At 47.7% G+C, this 22,164-nt stretch overlaps 1 protein-coding gene across 8 annotated transcripts in view; it reads right to left on the bottom strand.

The window, feature by feature from the left end:
* LOC132210852 (utrophin-like) overlaps window positions 1-22,164 on the bottom strand; it is a 245,844-nt gene that overhangs the window by 55,891 nt on the left and 167,789 nt on the right. For 6 of the 8 annotated variants that reach the window (XM_059653528.1, XM_059653531.1, XM_059653524.1 and 3 more), the window contains 2 exons: window positions 4,052-4,122; window positions 3,729-3,938 (listed from right to left, as the gene is read on the bottom strand). In XM_059653528.1, the coding sequence (XP_059509511.1) occupies window positions 3,729-3,857 (129 nt within the window). In that variant the 5' untranslated portion in view covers window positions 3,858-3,938; window positions 4,052-4,122. The remainder of the gene's footprint in view (window positions 1-3,728; window positions 3,939-4,051; window positions 4,123-22,164) is intronic. The other 2 variants (XM_059653525.1, XM_059653527.1) reach the window with 1 other exon arrangement.

Below are 22,164 nucleotides of genomic sequence, written 5' to 3'. Positions count from 1 at the left end.
TATATGGTCACAGAAATTTGAGGGTGCATACATGAGGATCAATGGTCGGCACAACATTGTGGGCTGAAGGGCCTGTTCTGTGCTGTACTGTTCTATGTTCTATGTTCTATCCCCAGCACCGAGGCACTGACCATCCTCGATCAGCTACAATGGACTGGACACTTCATCTGTATGACTGACACGAGACTCCCCGCATGTTCTAAACCCAGCTTCAAAACAGCAGGCGAGACCCAGATGTGCAGAGGAAGCACTCGGAGATCAACTCAAGGCCTCAACGGTGAAGTGCAACATTCCTGCACACACCGAGAATCACTGGCCGAAGACGGTCCGATGCCTGAGGAGCACCCGGGAAGGCATCAACACCTCGAGGCTTGATTTGGAAGCAGCGGAAGCCATGCAGCTACATCAACAACGCCCTCACCCCTTCCCACGACCGCCTTCTGCCCCAAGTGCAACAGAGCCTACGGTAGCTGCATCGGTCTGTACAGCCACCTGTAGATTCAGCCTGAGAGTGGGAGACTGTCATCCACATCTGTGAGACACCACCATGATGATGATGTATAGTGTGCAGGGGGATCTTGTCATAGCAATTAAGAGAACAAATAGAGGGCAACAGAACGCTGGTGACCAGGATTAGGATCAGGGAGAATCTCAAAATCTTCTACAAGTGTCTCAGAGTGAAAGAGAAAATCCAGGGAAAACCAGGTCTCATGAGGGATGAAGAGGCAAATGTATGGTTTGAACTGGACAGCAATTGTCAGGTGTTAAACGAGAAATTCACGTCACCTTTCACATGTGAGAAGGAGCATTTCGGCACACAATTCCTGAGCAGAATTAACAGAGACTGGGGACATGTAAGGTGATCCGGTGAATTTAAAATCAGAAGAATTACCTGGAGAACAAGTAACATAGTTCCACTTATCAAAATGCATGACAAACATAAAGCAGAGTATTACAGTCTGGTGAGTATCACATCAGTAGATAGGAAAATATTGGAGAATATTCTGGACGGCAGGCTTAATTTCCATTGAAAGAAGCGGGGTTTGATCAGCAACGGTCAGCATAGCTTTGTCAGAGGGAGGTCATGCCTCACAAACCTAGATGATCCTTTCAAAGAGGTGACGGAGTGTGTAGATGGGAATTGATGCAGTGAAAACAGATTTCAGCAAAGACTTGGACAGGGTCTCACATGGGAGCCTGGCAAAGAAGGTAAAAGCTCGTGGGGTCCAGGAAAATACAGCGAGTTCAATCCAAAGTTATACATTGGTCAAATGGGCAGGTCAGTGGTAGATGGAGTGTCAACACTGATAAGTGTATGGTAATGGAATTTGGAAGAACTAACATGGCAAGGAATCTTTCAATGGATGCCAGGACACTAGGAAGGTCAGAGCAATGGTGTGATCTTGGGGTGCTTGTGCACAGATTGCTGAACATGGCATGGCAGCTGAAAGGGACAGTTAGGAAAGCAAATGGCTGAAGAGCTGTGCAGGAGTTTGGTTAGGCCCCAGCTGAAGGACTGAGTGCAGTTCTGCTCTCGCTTTAAATTGAAGGGTGAAAGAATAGCTTTAAATTGAGGGGTGAAAGATATAGGACAGATGTCAGAGGTGGTTTCTTTACTCAGAGTAGTCAGGGAATGGAACGCTTTGCCTGCAACGGTAGTAGATTCGCCAACTTTCGGTACATTTAAGTCGTCATTGGATAAGCATATGGACGTACATGGAAATAGTGTAGGTTAGTTGGGCTTCAGATCGGTATGACGGGTCGGCACAACATCGAGGGCCGAACGGCCTGTACTGCGCTGTAATGTTCCATGTTCTAATGGTCTCTTCATTATAGAAAAGAGGTGATTGCATTTGAGCATGTGTGGAGGACATTCATCAGGATGTTCTGACGGGGTGAAGCATTTTAACTCGATGGAGAGTCTGGATAAGTTTGAGATAACAAGAACTGTCAATGCTGGAGTCTGAAATAACACAGCGTGGAGCTGGAGGAACACTGCAGGCCAGGCAGCATCACTGTTTTATCTGGATAAGGTTGGCTTGTTTTCTTCCGAAGAGAGAAGGTTGAAGAAGGTCCTGAAAAAATGGTCTGCATTCTGATGGGTCTAGGCGAGGGAAGCAGAACGACCATTCATGGGGTGGGGGGTGGGAGGTCGGGGGGCCAGGGGGAAGAGATACATACATTTAAGCTAAAAGGCTCAGAAGGAATTTCAGGAAAGAAAAGACACCCAGAAGGTGCTGGGTGTTTGGAATTCATTGTCTGGGACTTTAGTTGAGGTGGTGGATAATCTTTTCACATTAAAGAAAAAGGGTTGGTACAGCACTTAAAATGAAATAACATTCAAGGCAATTGGCCTATTGCTGGAACATGAGCCGAATGTCAACTTAGTGTGGCTTCAGTGGTTACAGACACAATGGAATGAAGTGCTTGTACAATTCAGACGGATGATCCCTGGAATGGTAGGCTTAACCTATGATGAATGGCTAAGGATCCTGGGATTGTACTCACTACAGTTTAGAAGGTTGAGGGGAGAACTAATAAAAACTTACAAGATAATGTATGGTTTAGAAGAGGTGGACGCTAGGAGGTTGTTTCCGTTAGGAGGGGAGACGAGGACCCGTGGGCACAGCCTTAAAATTCGAGGGGGTCAATTTAAAACTGAAATCAGACGACATTTCTTCAGGTAGAAAGTGGTGGGCTTGTGGAATTCATTGCCGCAGAGTGCAGTGGAGGCCGGGATGTTGGACGCCTTCAAGGCAGACATCGACAAATTCTTGATCTCAAAAGGAATCAAGGGCTACGCGGAGAGTGCAGGGAAGTGGTGTTGAAATGCCCATCAGCCATGATTTAAATGGCGGAGTGGACTTGATGGGCCGAATGGCCTTACCTCCACTCCTATGTCTCATGGCCTTATGGTCTAATTCTGGAGAATTCTCTTATTCCATGATTCTGGAGCAGGGGACATTGAGTGGACAGCACAGGACAGTTCACCTATCTTCTCCTTTATCCATCTTCTATCTGCCTCCCCACTTCTTCCTATTTTTTTCAGAATCCCCTTCTCCCCCCACCATTTTTGAAGAAGGGTGTCGACCCGAAACGTCAGCTTTCTTGCTTCTCTGATGCTGCTCGGCCCGCTGTGTTCATCCAGTTCTACTCCTTGTTCTCTCAGATTCTCCAGAATTGGCAAGTTCCTACTATCTCTCGAGGAAACTGAGTTGTTTTTGCACCCAAACTGTGGTGAGAATGTGGAACGCACCGACTGTGTGGGTGGTAGAGTCAGAAACCATGATAACACTTAACAAGTCTTTGATTGGGCATTTGTGATGCCAAGGCATACAAGGCTCTGGGTCGAGTGCTGGGAAATGTGATTAGAATAGTTCGGGACTTGCATCTTGTGAGGGCACATACAATTTGCTGAAGGGTCTGTTCCATTGCCACAGCACTCTATTACGCTGTCCCTCAATGATCCTACGACAAGTAAGTGAAGGTTTCCAGAAACAGGTAGTTTTCAAGGACAATGCCAAAAGGAAAAGTGATGCACAGGCAAAGTGCATGTAAGAATTTAACCAAGGATTAACACCACTGAAGAACTGGAATTTGTGCCAATGCACCAAACGTGCAGATGAAAATGCAGTGTCCAGTTTGATTGCAAACAGCAACAACCACCAGTTAGTAACATGATCCATGGAAATATCTGAATGCCTGCTGTTGTGATCTCAAGCATTTACCTGCGTCGAGTGAAATCCACCACCATAGTTCTGTTGCATCGTTAGCCACCTCGCAATCGGTGTTGCATAGTCAGTATCATTCCTTGACAACGCTTGAAGCAAGGCATAAGCAGTGGTTTCCACAGTCATCGCAAAAGCCTATGCTGCTTCAATTGGATATGGCTTCTCGTCCTCCAACAATGGAGGCTTTCCAGGAACCGACATCACAATCTGTCATTTGAGAAAGGGATTAGCTGAGAATAAAGTTTACATCATATAGATTTTTGTTTGCATTTCAACAACACAACAATGGTTTTGCTGGTCAAGATCCAGCATTGTCTCACCACTGATGTCGAGAACATTCTCCATACTTCCCGCTCAGTGATGGGTCCTTTTCTTTGGGAAAAATAGGCACCTTCGAATGCAAATGAATCAAGATGAGCTTTAGTTTCTCATCAGGCTACATGGCAGTTATTACAAGATGTTACGAACAAAAGGTGAAGGAGCAGATGAAACCATTCATAGCATCAGTCTGGATGATCTTCTTGCGCTCATCCTGAGGAGGCATCACAGATCTTAACTTACACGCAATTCAAATTATTTCATGCAATGACAAGACTGAATGTTCTGGATACTGCAAATGCCATAGCACCTGGCAGCATCCCACAAACTGTATTGGAACAATGTGCCCCAAGGTCAGCACACCAACAGTAAATGTTTTCCAGTACATTTTAAAACACTTGCGACACTCACATTTCAGAGAAAGATGACCTATCACGCAATCAGCAGACAAATTGTCCTGACCAATTATGACCTCAATGTATTCTCAATCATCAGCAAAGTAATGCAACATCTGGATGACAGTGCTGTCAAACAGTTGCACACTGAGGCTCAGTTTACTTTTCGTCATGCCACACTTCTCGCAACCTCATTCAGGATTTACCACAAATATGATCAGAGATCCTGAGCTTGAAAAGGAAGGAAACTGCAATCTGTCATTTCCACCCTGGCAACTTCTGATTGAATGTGGTGTTCAGCAGAGGAATAGGAGGTTGAGTCAGTGGCATTCACTGGATACCTGCACTGGTTGAAGTCATGTCTTCACTTGAACCAAAGTGGAGACATGAATGTTCATTGAATATTGTCCAGGTGTCCAGCAGAATTCATGACTTTTCCAACAGTGAAGTCAACGATGAGAAAATACAGTGAGACTTGGACAATTATCAGGCTTGGCCTGACAAAGGATAAGTAACATTTGCACCACACAAGTGCTAAGCAGCAATCAGCTCCAACAAGAGAGAATATGACCATATCACAAAATTCCATGTCCTTACCATCATCCTTACATTTGGTTTAAATGTGCAAGTGTTATCCAAGCCATGCAGGGCGATGGGCCAGGTGTTGGAAATGAGGTTAGAAAAATTCAGTGCTTGTCTTTGACTCTCACAGAATCCGTGAGCTTAAGAATTTATTTCTCCTGTACTGTAGACCACTGAGGTGCTTGGCTATCCACTTCATCAAGGTTAACACTGATCTAAAACTAAACCGGAACGGTTATATAATCAGCAGTAGCCAGGTCCGTTGTACAAACCGCCCTGCTGTGGGACAGGGTCAGGTAAATCCAAGTGAGTGATCGTGGTTGGAGACTCATTCGTTGGGGGCATAGTTTCTGTAGCCACATTTGAGATACCAGGGCTGTGTGTTGCCTCCCTGGTGCCAAGGTCAAGGAAATCTCTGAGTGGTTGCAACAAATTCTTAACGGGGAGGGTGAGCAGCCAGAGGCCATTGTGCACATTGGTACCAATGACGTAGGTAGAAAGAGGGATGTGATCCTGCGGACTGTGTACAAGGAGTTGGCAAAGAGGCTGAAAGGCAGGACCTAGAGGGTAATAATTTATGGGTTGCCACGAGTGCCACATGTTAGTGAGTTAAGTCAGAGAAAGATAGGTGAGATGAATGCATTGGTTAAGGAGCTGGTACTGGGGGGCAGGCTTTCAGGTTCATGGATAATTGCGACCGCTTCTTGGGCAAGGGGTGACCTGTGTAAGAGGGATGGGTTGCACCTAAACTGAACAGGAACAAAAACCCTCAACAGGGAGGTTTGCTAGTGCTACTTGGGAGGATTTAAAGACTGGCAGGCAGCTGGGAACCAGAGCAGCAGGTCAGCAAGTAGATGAATTGATGGCAGGTACATGCTAGGACCAATAAATCAGAAAAGAATGGCAGCCAGAGACAGGTACATGAACATGATGGCATGAACAAGATGAAATATGTTTATTTCAGTGCAAGGAGTATTGTAGGTAAGGCAGATGAGCTTAGAGCCTGGATCAGTACATGGGACTCTGATGTTGAGGCCATTACAGAGGCTTGGTTGAGACAGAGACAGGACTGGCTGCTCAATGTTCCAGGGTTTCATTGCTTTAGACAAGATAGAGGGGAAGGTAAAAGAAGGAGGTGCACTCCGAACCTGTGGGAAATGTTACATCTGCACCTCGAAAGGACATTCTGGAGGGCTTGCCCACTGAGGCAATAGAGGTAGCATTGAAAAATAAGATAGACACAATCACTCTGATCAGATTAAACTAATAGCCTGCTCCCCTGTAGCCACTGACACACTGAGGAACAAATATGTAGGCAGCTTTTGAAACGATGCAATAACTCAGAGTTGTCACAGTCAGTGAATTTCACCTCCCCGGTATTGACTGGGACTCCCTTACAACAAGAGTTTAAATGAGGCTGAATTTGTTAAGACTATCCAAGAGAGTTTCTTGACACAGTATGTGGATAGAAGATGGGCCATACTGGACTTTGTCCTGGTCAGGTAACTGGTGAGAAGGGTGGGAAAGCATTTTGGAAATAGTGATCACAACTCCTTCAATTTTAAGATTGCTATGAAGAAGGACAAGTCAGGACCTTGGGGGAGAGTAAATTATATCAGTTTTAGGTAGGAGCTGGGGAGTGTTAATTGGGAGGAGCTGTCACATTTGCCATATGGGAATTGTTTAAAGGCCTGCTTATGAGTTTAGGATCAGGAAGGAGGAAGGACAAGGATGGCAAGGTAAAAGACCCTTGGATAATTGGGGAGGTTGTGAAGTTCGTCAAAAGGGAAAAACAAAAATATGTCAGGTTTACGAAGCTAAAATCGAACAGGGCCGACATAAAGAAAGCAGAAAAAGAAAGGCTATGAAATGACCTTGGCAAGGAGGGTTGAAGGAAATCCCAAGGCATTCTGTGCATACATCTAAAACAAGGGGATAAATAGCAAGAAGGTACGACCATTCAGGATAAAGGAGAGAACTTGTGTTTGGAAGCAGAGGATGTGGGCAAGATCCGAAATGAGTACTGTGCATCACTATTCACTCAGGCGAAGGGTATGGAGGATAGTGGGATTTGTGTGGAGCATGCGATTATGATAACAGCATTTTGAAATCAAGAAAGAGCATTAAGGTGGATAAGTCCTCAGGACCCAATGGTATCTACTCAAGGTTTTTGAGCGAGGTGAGAGAGGAGATTGTCGGGGCAGTCAGCAATATCTTTGTATCCTTGGTAGCCACTGGAGGGGTACTGGAGGATTAGCAAGTTGCTAAATGTTCTTCTTCTGTTCAAGAAGGGAAATAGGGTCAATCCAGGAAACTCTCGACTAGCGAGTTTCTCATCGTTCATTGGGAAGCTATTGGAGAGAATTCTTAGGGATTGTATTTATCTGTATTTGGAACAGCATGGCCTAATTAGGGACAGTCAGCATGGCTTTGTGCAGGGCAGGTCATGTCTTCCTAACTTGACTGAATTTTTTGAGGAGGTGACGAATGTGATCAATGAAGGTAGAGCAGTGGATATTGTTTTCATGGATTTCAGCAATACTTTCAACAAGGTGCCTCATGGTAGGATCATCCAGAAAATTAAGATGCACCGAGTCCATGGTGGCTTGGATGCTTGGATTCACAACTGGCTTGCCCAGAGAAGACAGAGGCAAGTGGTGGAAAGGTGCTTTTCAGGCTGTAGATCCAGGACGATTGGTGTTCCGCAGGGATCTGTGCTGGGACCTCTGCTGTTTGTGGTCTATACAAAATGACGGAGGTGAAAATATAGATGGATGGGTTAGCAAGTTTGCAGACAATAGAATGATTGGTAGAATCGTGATGAGTGTAGACGTCATAAAAGGATACAGATCAGTTGCAGAAACTGCAAGTGGATTTTAATCCATTAAATGTGAGATGCTCCACTTTGGGAAATCAACTATTACGGAAAAATATACAGTTAATGGCACCCCTCAGTGCAGACCCCCTCAGTGCAGAATTGTTAAGGTGGGAATGCAGGTGCACTCAATCTGTTCATTGAGAACTGTCGACGTGATATCACCTCAATTTCTCTGTTCCCCGCACCAAACCCAACCTACGTCCTGCCCAACTGACTGCCCTCCACGCACTCCTATCTCACCCTGACTTTGTTATTAAGCCTGCCGATAAGGTGGTGCTGCTGTGGTCTGGTGAGCTGAAGTCTATCTTGCAGAGGCTGAGCGCCAGCTCTCAGATACCTCCTCCAACTTCTCCTGGATCATGACCGCACCGGGCCATTGTATCTACTACAGTAACTGATCTTGGTCTGTCCGGTGATCTTCCCCCTCTGCTTCCAAGCTGAAAGGCCACAGCTCCCCACAGGTTGCTCCTACGCCCCCTAAAAATCCACAAATGAGACTGTCCTGGCAGACCCCTTGTTTCAGCCTGTTCCTGCCCCACAGAACTCATCTCTTCCTACCTTGACTCAATCTTCTGTCCCCTGGTCCAAGCCCTGCCCACGTACATCCAGAAATACTCTGACATCTTACGCAGGTTTAAAAACATCAGTTTGCCGGTTCCAGCTGCGTCCTCTTTACCATGAACATGTAATTCCTTTACACATCCATTCCCCACCGGGAGGTTCTTCGGGCTGTCCTCTTCTACCTGGAGCAAAGAACTGAACATTCCCCTCACACCACCACCCTCCTCCACTTGGTCGACCTCATCCTCACCCTCAACAACTTCTTGTTTAACTCCTCTCATTTTCTTCGGGTAAGAGGAGCACCTGCATGGGCCCGAGTTATACCTGGCTCTTCACGGGGTACGTGGAACATTCCCACCCACAACACTTTCTCCGATACATCAATGATATCATCCGGCTGCTTCTCTCTCTTGTCTGAAATTGGAAAACTTCATCAACTTCGCCTCCAATTTCCGTCCTGCCCTCACTTTCACCTGCTCTCTGACTCCACCCTTCCCTTCCTCAACATTTCTGCTTCCATTCCTGGGGGTAGGCTTCGCACTAATATCCATTACAAACTCTCTGACTCTCACAGCTACCTGGTCTATATATCCTCACACCCCACTTTCTGTAAAGACTCCAACCTCTTCACTCACTTCCTCCATCTCCATCGAATATGTTCTCATGAGGCCAACATCAACAAGGGAGCCTGCAAAATGTCCACCTTCTTCCTCAACTGAGGATTCCCCGGCTCCGCGGTCAACAAGGCCCTCAACTGTGTCCAACCCAGCTCCCGCACTTTTGCCCTCACCTTTTCTCTTCCCTCCCAAGACAGCAATAAGCTTCCACTTGATCTTACCTATCAACCCACATGCCCACATCCATACAAACATCAGGCACCATTTCCACCACCACCAGCAGGCTGCCGCCACCAGACACATATTCCCCTCCTCTCCCTGATCCGCCTTTACCGGAGGACCCGGAGGAAATGCAAGCAGACACGGGGAGAACGTGCAAACTTCGCACAGACGATTGCCCGAGGCTGCAATGCGAACCACTGAGCCACCGTGCTGCCCAGAATCTTGGTGGTGTGGATGAGCAGAGAGATCTCGGTGTCCATGTGTGTAGATCCCTGAAAATTGCCACGCAGATTGATAGGCTTGTTCAAAAGGCGTACGGCGTGTTAGGTTTTATTGGTACAGAGATTGAGTTTCGGAGCCATGAGGTCATGTTGCAGCTGTACAAAACACTGGTGCAGCCGCGCTTGGAGTATTGCGTACAGTTCTGATCGCCACATTATCTGAAGGATTTAGAGGGGGTTTGTTAGGATCTTGTCTGGTGTGGAAGGAAGGTCTTATGAGGAAAAGCTTCGAGACTTGAGGCTGTTTTTGTCAGAAGAAGGTGAAGAGGCAACTTAATGGAGACATACAACATAATCAGAGGATTAGATAGGGTGGACAGCGACAGCCTTTTTCCTCGATGGTGATGGCGAGCACGAGTGGAGATAGGTTTAAATTGATGTGAGATAGATATGGGACACATGTCAGAGGGAGGTTCTTTATTCAGAGAGTAGTATGGGTGCGGAATGCCCTGCCTGCAACAGGAGTAGATTGCCAAGTTTAAGGGCATTTAAATGAACATTGCTAAATATATGGATGGTAATGGAATAGTGTCGGTTAGATGGGCTTCAGGTTGGATTCACAGGTCGGCGCAACATCGAGGGCCGAAGGGCCTGTACTGCGCTGTAATGTTCTATGTTCTATGTCATAATACTTCAGTGAATTCTGGTTACCCTGCTGTAGGAAGAATGCTGTTAAACTATACAGAGTGCAAAAATAATTACAAAAGGTCATTGCCGGGACTGGAGGGTTTACGAGGAGTGGTGGATAGGCTCGGACTTTTTCCCTGGCGTATCGGAGACGAAGGGGTGACTTTCCAGAGGTGTAAAAAATCATGATGGGCATTGATAAGGGGAATAACCAAGGTCGGGGAGTCCAAAGCTAGAAGGGAGGAGGTTCAAATGTGAAAGGGGAAAGATTTAAAAGTGACCCGAGAGGCAACTTGTCCCACACAGAGGGTGGTGCGTGAATGCAATGAGCTGCCAACAGACGTGGTAGAGGCAGATAATATTACAGTATTTAAAAGACATTTGGACAGGTACACAATGAGGAAAGGTTTAGACGGATACCAAACCTTCTTAACAGCCCTGTCAACCTGGGTGGCAACTTTCAAGGATCTGTGTTCATGGACACCGAGATCTCTCTGCTCATGTATACTCCTAAGAATCTTACCATTAGCCCTGTACTTTGCCTTCTGGTTACTCCTGCCGATGTGCATCACCTCACACTTGTCTGCATTAAACTCCATTTGCCACCTCTCAGCCCAGCTCTGCAGCTTATCTATGTCTCTCTGCAACCAATCCTTTGTCACTCTCCACAACTCCACCGATCTTAGTGTCATCTGCAAATTTACTAACCCATCCTTCTACGCCCTCATCCAGGTCATTTATAAAAATGACAAACAGCAGTGGACCCAACACCCACCCTTGCGGTACACCACCAGTAACTGGTCTCCAGGATGAACGTTTCCCATCAACTATCACCCTCTGTCTTCTTTCAGCAGGCCAATTTCCGATCCAAACTGCTATATCTCCCACAATTCCATTCCTCTGCATTTTGTACAATAGTCTGTTATGCGGAACCTTATCGAACGCCTTGCTGAAATCCATATACTCCACATCAACCGGTTTACTCTCATCTACCTGTTTGATCACCTTCTCAAAGAACTCAATAAGGTTTGTGAGGCACGACCTACCTTCACAAAACTGTGCTGACTATCCCTAATCAATTTATTCTTTTCTAGATGATTGTAAATCCTATCCCTCAGAACCTTTTCCAACACTTTACCAACAACTGAGGTAAGGCTCACTGGCCGATAATTACCAGGGTTGTCTCTACTCCCCTTCTTGAACAGGAGAACCACAATTGCTATCCTCCAGTCATCGGGCACTATTCCTGCAGACAATGATGAGTTAAAGATCAATGCCAAAGGCTCGGCAATCTCCTCCCCGGATTCCCCGAGGATCCGAGGATAAAACCCATCCGGCCCAGGGGTCATAGCTATCTTCACCCTCTGTAGGATTTCAAATACCTCTTCCTTGTGAACCTCAATCCCACCTAGTCCAGTAGCCTGTATCTCTGTATTCTCCTCGACAACATTGTTGTTTTCTAGAGTGAATACTGTTGAAAAATATTCATTTAGCGCTTCCCCTATCTCATCTGACTCCACACACAACTTACCACTACTATCCTTAATTGGACCTAATCTTACTTTTGTCATTCTTGTATTCCTTAAATACCGACAGAAAAGTTTACGGTTTACCCTGATCCTATCCGCCAACAACTTCTCATGTCTCCTCCTGGCTCTTCTGAGATCTCTCTTTCGGTCTTTCCTGGCTACCTTGTAACCTTCAAGCACCCCAACTGAGCATTCACATCTTATACTAACAGAAGCCTTCTGCCTCCTCTTGACCAGAGATTCCACTTCCTTCGTAAACCATGGCTTCCGTGCTCTACAGCTTCCTCCCTGCCTGACAGGTACATACTTATCTAGGAAGCACAGGAGCTTTTCAGTGAATAAGCTCCACATTTCTACTGGGCCCATCCCCTGCAGTTTCCTTCCCCATCCTATGCTCTCTAAATCTTGCCTAATCTCATCGTAATTGCCTTTCACCCAGATATAACTCTTGCCCAGTGGTGTACACCTATCCCTTTCCATCACTAAAGTAAACATAACAGAATTCTGATCGCTATCACCAAGGTGATCACCAACTTTGAAATCTAACACCTGGCCGGGCTCATGACCCAGTACCAAATCTGATGTGGTCACTGCACTCCAACTCCATTAGTCACTGCATCCCATTTCAGTCAGTCACTGCATCCCATTTCCCACAGTGACTGCATCTCCATTCCCCGAGTCACTGCACTTCATTTCCCTTGGTCACTGCATCCCATTTCACTCAGTCACTGCATTCCATTTCTCACGGACGCTGCATCCAATATCCGTCAGGTACTGCATCCCATTTCCATCAGTCACTGCATCCCATTTCACTCTGTCACTGCATTCAAATTCCATCAGTTGCTGCATTCAATTTCCATCAGTCACTGCATCCCATTTCACTCAGTCACTGCATCCCATTTCCATCAGTCACTGCCTCCCTTTTCACTCAGTCACTGAATCCCATTTCACTCAGTCACTGAATCCCATTTCACTCAGTCACTGCATCCCATTTCCAACAGTCACTGCATCTCCATTCCCCGAGTTACTGCATCTCCTTTCCCACAGTCACTGCATAACATTTCACACAGTCACGGCATCCCATTTCCATCAGTCACTGCATCGCATTTCACACAGTCACGGCATTGCATTTCACTCAGACACTGCATCGCATTCCAATCAGTCACTGCATCGCATTCCAATCAGTCATTGCATCGCATTTCCCTAACTCACTGCATCCCATTTCCCTCAGTCACTGCATCTCCTTTCCCTCAGTCACAGCATCCCATTTCCCTCAGTCACTGCATCCCATTTCACTCAGTCACTGCATCCAAATTCACTCAGTCACTGCATGGCATTACATTTAGTGATTGCATCGCATTCCAATCTGTCACTGCATCGCATTCCAATCTGTCACTGCATCCCATTTCATTCAGTCACTGCATCCCATTTCCCTCAGTCACTGCATCCCATTTCCCTCAGTCACTGCATCCCATTTCACGGAGTCACTGCATCCCATTTCACGCAGTCACTGCATCCCATTTCACGCAGTCACCGCATCACATTTCACGCAGTCACCGCATCTCATTTCACGCAGTCACCACATCTCATTTCACGCAGTCACCGCATCTCATTTCACGCAGTCACCGCATCTCATTTCACGCAGTCACTGCATCTCATTTCACGCAGTCACTGCATTTCCTTTCCCTCAGTCACTGCATCTCATTTCCCTCAGTTACTGCACTCAATTTCCATCAGTCACTGCATCCCATTTCACTCAATCACTGCATCCCATTTCACTCTGTCACTGCATCTCCATTCCCCGAGTTACTACATCTCCTTTCCCACAGTCACTGCACAACATTTCACACAGTCAAGGCACCCCATTTCCATCAGTCACTGCATCGCATTTCACTCAGTCACTGTATCGCATTTCACACAGTCACTGCATCGCATTTCACACAGTCACTGCATCGCATTTCACACAGTCACTGCATCGCATTTCACACAGTCACTGCATCTCCTTTCCCTCAGGCACAGCATCTCATTTCACTCAGTCACTGCATCCCATTTCAGTCAGTCACTGCATCCCATTTCACGCAGTCACTGCATCCTATTTCACGCAGTCACTGCAACCCATTTCACGCAGTCACTGCAACCCATTTCACGCAGTCACTGCAACCCATTTAACTGAGACAGTGAATCCCATTCAAATGAGACAGTGCATCCATTTCCCTTAGTCACTGCACCCTATTCCCCACAGTCACCGCATACCATTTCCCTCAGTCACCGCTTCCCATGACCCTCACTCACTGCATCCCATTGCCCTCAGTCACTTCATCCCATTACCCTCAGTCACTGGATCCCATTACCCTCAGTCACTGCATCCCATTACCCTCAGTCACTGCATCCCCTTTCCATCAGTCACTGCATCCCATTTCACTCAGTCACTGCATCCCATTTGACTCAGTCACTGCCTCCTACGTCACTCAGTCACTGCATCCCATTTCACTCAGTCACTCCCTCCCATTTCACTCAGTCACTCCCTCCCATTTCACTCAGTCACTCCCTCCCATTTCAGTCACTGCATCCCATTTCCCTCAGTCACTGCATCCCATTTCCCACAGTCACTGCATCACATTTCACTCGGTCACTGCATCCCATTACCCTCAGTCACTGCATCCCATTTCAATCAGCCAATGCATCCCATTTCAATCAGCCACTCCGTCCTATTCACTCAGTCATTGCATCCCATTTCACGCAGTCACAGCATCCCATTTGACTCAGTCACGACATCCTATTTAACGGAGACAGTGAATCCTATTCAACTGATACAGTGCATCCATTTCCCTCAGTCACCGCACTCTATTCCCCACAGTCACCGCATTCCATTCCCCTCAGTCGCCGCATCCCACTTCACTCAGACACCGCATCCCATTTCCGTCAGTCACCGCATCCCATGGCCCTCACTCACAGCATCCAATTTCCATCAGTCACAGCTTCCCATTTCACTCAGTGACTGCATCCCATTTCACTCAGTGACTGCATCCCATTACCCTCAGTCACTGCATCCCGTTTCACTCAGTCACTGACACCCCCTTCACTCAGTCACTGACTCCCCCTTCACTCAGTCACTGACACCCCCTTCACTCAGTCACTGACTCCCCCTTCACTCAGTCACTGACTCCCACTTCACTCAGTCACTGACTCCCACTTCACTCAGTCACTGACTCCCACTTCACTCAGTCACTGACTCCCACTTCACTCAGTCACTGACTCCCATTTCAGTCAGTCACTCCCATTTTAGTCAGTCACCGCACCCCATTCCACACAGTCACCGCATTCCATTTCCCTCAGTCATCGCATCCCATTTCCCTCAGTCACCGTGTACCATTTCCCTCAGTCACCGTGTACCATTTCCCTCAGTCACTGCATCCCATTTCACTCAGTCACTGCATCCCATTTCACTCAGTCACTGCATCCCATTACCATCAGTCACTGCATCCCATTTCACTCAGTCACTGCATCGCATTTCACTCAGTCACTGCATCACTTTTCACTCAGTCACTGCATCACTTTTCACTCAGTCACTGCATCACTTTTCACTCAGTCACTGCATCACTTTTCACTCAGTCACAGCCTCCCACTTCACGCAGTCACAGCCACCCACTTCACTCAGTCACTGCCTCCCAATTCACTCAGTCACTCTGTCCCATTTCAGTCAGTCACGACCTCCAATTTCAGTCAGTCACGACCTCCAATTTCAGTCAGTCACTGCATCCTATTTTACTCGGTCAGTGCCTCCCATTTCACTCAGTCACTGCCTCCCATTTCACTCAGTCACTGCACCCCATTTCACTCAGTCACTGCACCCCATTTCACTCAGTCACTGCACCCCATTTCACTCAGTCACTGCATCCCATTTCACTCAGTCACTGCCTCCCATTTCACTCAGTCACTGCCTCCCATTTCACTCAGTCACTGCCTCCCATTTCACTCAGTCACTGCACCCCATTTCACTCAGTCACTGCATCCCATTTCACTCAGTCACTGCATCCCATTTCACTCAGTCACTGCCTCCCATTTCACTCAGTCACTGCCTCCCATTTCACTCAGTCACTGCCTCCCACTTCGTCCAGTCACTCCCTCCCATTTCAGTAAGTCACTGCATCCCATTTCCCTAAGTCACGGCATCCCATTTCCCACATTCACTGCATCTCCTTTCCCTCAGTCGCCACATCCCATTTCACTCAGTCACAGCATCCCATTTCACTCAGTCACGGCATCCCATTTCACTCAGTCACGGCATCCCATTTCACTCAGTCACTGCATCCCATTTCACTCAGTCACTGCATCCCATTTCACTCAGTCACTGCATCCCATTTCACTCAGTCACTGCATCGCATTTCCCATAGTCACTGCATCTCCTTCCGCCATGAACTGCATCGCATTGAACTCAGTCACTGCATCACATTACCCTCAGTCACTCCATCCCATTTCACGCAGTCACTGCAACCCATTTCACGCAGTCACTGCAACCCATTTCCCACAGTCACTGCATCTCCTTTCCCTCAGTTACTGCATCTCATTTCCCTCAGTCAATACATCTCATTTCCCTCAGTCAATGCATCTCATTTCCCTCAGTCACGGCATCCCATTTCACTCAGCCAATGCATCCCATTTCACTCAGCCACTGCATCCCATTTCACTCAGCCACTGCATCCCATTTCACTCAGCCACTGCATCCCATTTCACACAGTCACTGCATCCCATTTCACTGAGCCACTTCATCATATTCACAGAGTCATTGCATCTCATTTAACTGAGACAGTCAATCTCATTGAACTGAGACGGTGCATCCCATCACCCTCAGTCACAGCATTCCATTTGACTCAGTCACTACATGCTATTTAACGGAGACAGTGAATCCTATTCAACTGAGACAGTGCATCCATTTCCCTCAGTCACCGCACCCTATTCCCCTCAGTCACCGCATCCCATTTCACTCAGTCACGGCATCCCATTTCACTCAGTCACTCCCTCACATTTCACTCAGTCACTCCCTCCCATTTCACTCAGTCACTCCCTCCCATTTCACTCAGTCACTCCCTCTCATTTCAGTCACTGCATCCCATTACCCTCAGTCACTGCATCACATTTCACTCAGCCAATGCATCCCATTTCACTCAGCCAATGCATCCATTTTCACTCAGTCATTGCATCCCATTTCACTCAGTCACAGCATCCCATTTGACTCAGTCACGACATCTTATTTAACAGAGACATTGAATCCTATTCAACTGAGACAGTGCATCCCAGGAACCTCAGTCACCGCACCCTATTCCACACAGACACCGCATCCCATTTCCTACAGTTACCGAATCCCATTTCACTCAGTCACTGCATCACATTTCACTCAGTCTCTGCATCCCATTTCACTCAGTCACTGCATCCCAATTCACTCAGTCACTGCATCCCATTTCACTCAGTCACTGCATCCCATTTCAGTGACTCCCTCCCATTTCTCTCAGTCACTACATCACATTTCACGCAGTCAGTGCATCACATGTCTTTCAGTCTCTGCACCCCATTTCACTCAGTCACTGCATTCCATTTCCCATAGTCACTGGATCTCCCTTCCTCAGTCACGGCATCCCATTACACTCAGTCACTGCATCCCATTTCACTCAGTCACTGCATCCCATTTCCCACATTCACTGCAACACATTTCCCACAGTCCCTGCATCTCCTTTCGCTCAGTCACCGCACCCTATTCCCCACAGTCACTGCATCCCATGACCCTCACTCACTGCATCCCATGACCCTCACTCACTGCATCCCATGACCCTCAGTCACTGCATCCCATTTCACTCAGTCACGGCAACCCATTTCCCTCTGTCACGGCATCCCATTTCCCTCTGTCACGGCATCCCATTTCCCTCTGTCACGGCATCCCATTTCCCTCAGTCACTGCCTCCCACTTCACTCAGTCACTGCCTCCCACTTCACTCAGTCACTGCCTCCCATTTCAGTCAGTCACTCCCTCCCATTTCAGTCAGTCACTCACTCCCATTTCCCTCAGTCACTGCATCCCATTTCAGTCTCTCCCTCCCATTTCCCTCAGTCACTGCATCGCATTTCCCTCAGTCAATGCATCACATTTCAATCAGTTACTGCATCACATTTCACTCAGTCACTGTATCACATTTCCCTCAGTCACTGAATCACATTTCCCTCAGTCAGAGCAGACCACTTCCCTCAGTCACTGCATCCCATTTCCCACATTCACTGCATCTCCTTTCCCTCAGTCACTGTATCCCATTACCCTCAGTCACTCCAACCCATTTCCCATAGTCACAGCATCTCCTTTCCTCATTCACTGCATCCCATTTCACTCAGTCACTGCGTCCCATTTCCCTCAGTCAGTGCAACCCAATTCCGAAAATCACTGCAACACATTTCCCACAGTCACTGCATCTCCTTTCCCTCAGTTACTGCAGCCCATTTCACTCAGTCGCTGCCTCACATTACCCTCAGTCACTGCATACCATTACACTCAGTCACTGCACCCCATTTCACTCAGTCACTGCGTCCTATTTGCCTCAGTCACTGAGTCCTATCCTCAGTCACTGCATTGCATTTCCCTCAGTCACTGCGTCCCAGTTCACTCAGTCAGTGTATGCCATTACCCTCACTCACTGCATCCCATTTCCCTCTGTCACTGTATCCCATTTCACTCAGCCACTGCATCCCATTTCACTCAGCCACTGCATCCCATTTCACTCAGCCACTGCATCCCATTTCACTCAGCCACTGCATCCCATTTCACTCAGCCACTGCATCCCATTTCACTCAGTCACTGCATCCCATTTCACTCAGCCACTGCATCCCATTTCACTCAGCCACTGCATCCTATTTCATGGAGACAGTGAATCCTATTCAACTGAGAGAGTGCATCCATTTCCCTCAGTCACCGCATCCTATTTCCCACAGTCACCGTATTCCATTCCCCTCAGTCACCGCATGCCATTTCGCTCAGTCACCGCATCCCATTTCCCTCAGTCACTGCATCCCATTGCCCTCAGTCACTGCATCCCATTTCCCACAGTCACTGCATCTCCTATCCCTCATTCACTGCATCTCCTATCCCTCATTCACTGCATCCCATTACCCACAGTCACTGCATCGCGTTACCCTCAGTCACTGTATCACATTACCCTCAGTCACTGTATCACATTACCCTCAGTCACTGCACCCATTTCCCACAGTCACTATATCCCATTTCCCACAGTCACTGCATCCCATTTCCCACAGTCACTGCATCCCATTTCCCACAGTCACTGCATCCCATTTCCCACAGTCACTGCATCCCATTGCCCTCAGTCACTGCATCCCATTGCCCTCAGTCACTGCATCCCATTGCCCTCAGTCACTGCATCCCATTTCACTCAGTCACTGCATCCCATTTAACGGACACAGTGAATCCCATTTAACTCAGACAGTGCATCCATTTCACTCAGACATTGCATCCCATTACCCTCAGTCACTGCATCCCATTACCCTGTCACTGCATCCCATGAACTGCAGTCACAGGATCCCATTTCAAACAGACACTGCATCTCCTTTCCCTCAGTCACTGCATCCCATTTCACACAGCCACTGCATCCCATTTCGCACAGCCACTGCATCCCATTTCACTCATTCACTGCAGCTCATTTCACTCAGTCACTGCATCCCATTTCCCACATTCACTGCAACACCTTTCCCTCAGTCAGAGCATCCCATTTCAGTCAGTCACTGCATCCCATTTCCCTCAGTCACTGAAACCCATTTCGCACTGTCACTGCATCTCCCTTCCCTCAGTCACTGCATCACATTCCACTCAGTCACTGCATCCCATGACCCTCAGTCACTGTATCCCATGACGCTCAGTCACAGCATCCCATTTCACTCAGTCACAGCATCCCATTTCACTCAGTCACGGCATTCCATTACCCTCAGTCACTGCATCCCATTACCCTCAGTCACTGCATCCCATTACCCTCAGTCACTGCATCCCATTACCCTCAGTCACTGCATCCCATTACCCTCAGTCACTGCATCCCATTACCCTCAGTCACTGCAACCCATTTCAATCAGTCACTGCAACCCATTTCCCATAGTCACTGCATCTCCTTTCCTCAGTTCACAAAGCCACAGCATCCTATTTCACACAGTCACTGCATCCCATTTCACTTAGTCACTGCATCCCATTTCACTTAGTCACTGCATCCCATTTCACTTAGTCACTGCATAGCATGACCCTCAGTCACTGCATCGCATGAGCCTCAGTCACTGCATCGCAATGACCCTCAGTCACTGCATCGCACGACCCTCAGTCACTGCATCGCACGACCCTCAGTCACTGCATCGCACGACCCTCAGTCACTGCATCGCATGACCCTCAGTCACTGCATCGCATGACCCTCAGTCACTGCATCGCATGACCCTCAGTCACTGCATCCCATTTCACTCAGTCACTGCATCCCATTTCACTCAGTCACTGCATCCCATTTCCCATAGTCACTGCATCTCCTTTCGTCAGTCACAGCATCCAATTTCACTCAGTCACTGCATCCCATTTCACTCAGTCACTGCATCTCATTTCAGTCAGTCACTCCCTCCCATTTCAGTCACTCCCTCCAATTTCAGTGAGTCACTGCATCGCATTTCCCTCATTCACTGCAACCCATTTCGCACTGTCACTGCATCACCATTCCCTCCGTCACTGCATCGTATTTCACTCAGTCACTGCATCCCATTTCACTCAGTCACTGCATCCCATGACCCTCAGTCACTGCATCCCATGACCCTCAGTCACTGCATCCCATGACCCTCAGTCACTGCATCCCATTTCACTCAGTCACTGCATCCCATTACCCTCAGTCACTGCATCCCATTTCACTCATTCACTGCATCGCATTTCACTCAGTCACTGCATCCCATATCACTCAGTCACTGCATCACATTTCACTCAGTCACTGCACCCCATTTCCCATGGTCACTGCATCTCCTTTCCTCAGTCACTGCATCACATTACCCTCAGTCACTGCATCACATTACCCTCAGCCCCAGCATCCCATTTCACTCAGTCACTGCATGCCATTTCACTCAGTCACTGCATCCCATTTCACTCAGTCACTGCATCCCATTTCACTCAGTCACTGCATCCCATTTCACTCAGTCACTGCATCCCATTTCACTCAGTCACTGCATCCCATTTCACTCTGTCACTCCCTCCCATTACACTCTGTCACTCCCTCCCATTACACTCTGTCACTCCCTCCCATTACACTCTGTCACTCCCTCCCATTACACTCTGTCACTCCCTCCCATTTCAGTCTCTCCTTCCAATTTCAGTCAGTCACTGCATCTCATTTCCCTCAGTCACTGCATCTTATTTCCATCAGTCACTGCATCCCATTTCACTCAGTCACTGCATCCCATTTCACTCAGTCACTGCATCCCATTTCACTCAGTCACGGCATCCCATTTCACTCAGTCACGGCATCCCATTTCACTCAGTCACGGCATCCCATTTCACTCAGTCACTGCATCCCATTTCACTCAGTCACTGCATCCCATTTCACTCAGTCACTGCATCCCATTTCACTCAGTCACTACATCGCATTTCCCATAGTCACTGCATCTCCTTCCGCCATGAACTGCATCGCATTGAACTCAGTCACTGCATCACATTACCCTCAGTCACTCCATCCCATTTCACGCAGTCACTGCAACCCATTTCACGCAGTCACTGCAACCCATTTCACGCAGTCACTGCAACCCATTTCCCACAGTCACTGCATCTCCTTTCCCTCAGTTACTGCATCTCATTTCCCTCAGTCAATACATCTCATTTCCCTCAGTCAATGCATCTCATTTCCCTCAGTCACGGCATCCCATTTCACTCAGCCACTGCATCCCATTTCACTCAGCCACTGCATCCCATTTCACTCAGCCACTGCATCCCATTTCACACAGTCACTGCATCCCATTTCACTGAGCCACTTCATCATATTCACTCAGTCATTGCATCTCATTTAACTGAGACAGTCAATCTCATTGAACTGAGACGGTGCATCCCATCACCCTCAGTCACAGCATTCCATTTGACTCAGTCACTACATGCTATTTAACGGAGACAGAATATCCTATTCAACTGAGACAGTGCATCCATTTCCCTCAGTCACCGCACCCTATTCCCCTCAGTCACCGCATCCCATTTCACTCAGTCATGGCATCCCATTTCACTCAGTCACGGCATCCCATTTCACTCAGTCACTCCCTCACATTTCACTCAGTAACTCCCTCCCATTTCACTCAGTCACTCCCTCCCATTTCACTCAGTCACTCCCTCCCATTTCACTCAGTCACTCCCTCTCATTTCAGTCACTGCATCCCA

The sequence above is a fragment of the Stegostoma tigrinum genome, chromosome 21 (assembly GCF_030684315.1).
Source record: "Stegostoma tigrinum isolate sSteTig4 chromosome 21, sSteTig4.hap1, whole genome shotgun sequence".
Classification (NCBI taxonomy): domain Eukaryota; kingdom Metazoa; phylum Chordata; class Chondrichthyes; order Orectolobiformes; family Stegostomatidae; genus Stegostoma; species Stegostoma tigrinum.
Note: the sequence above shows the minus strand (reverse complement) of the source record. Positions and strands in the feature narration are given on the sequence as shown.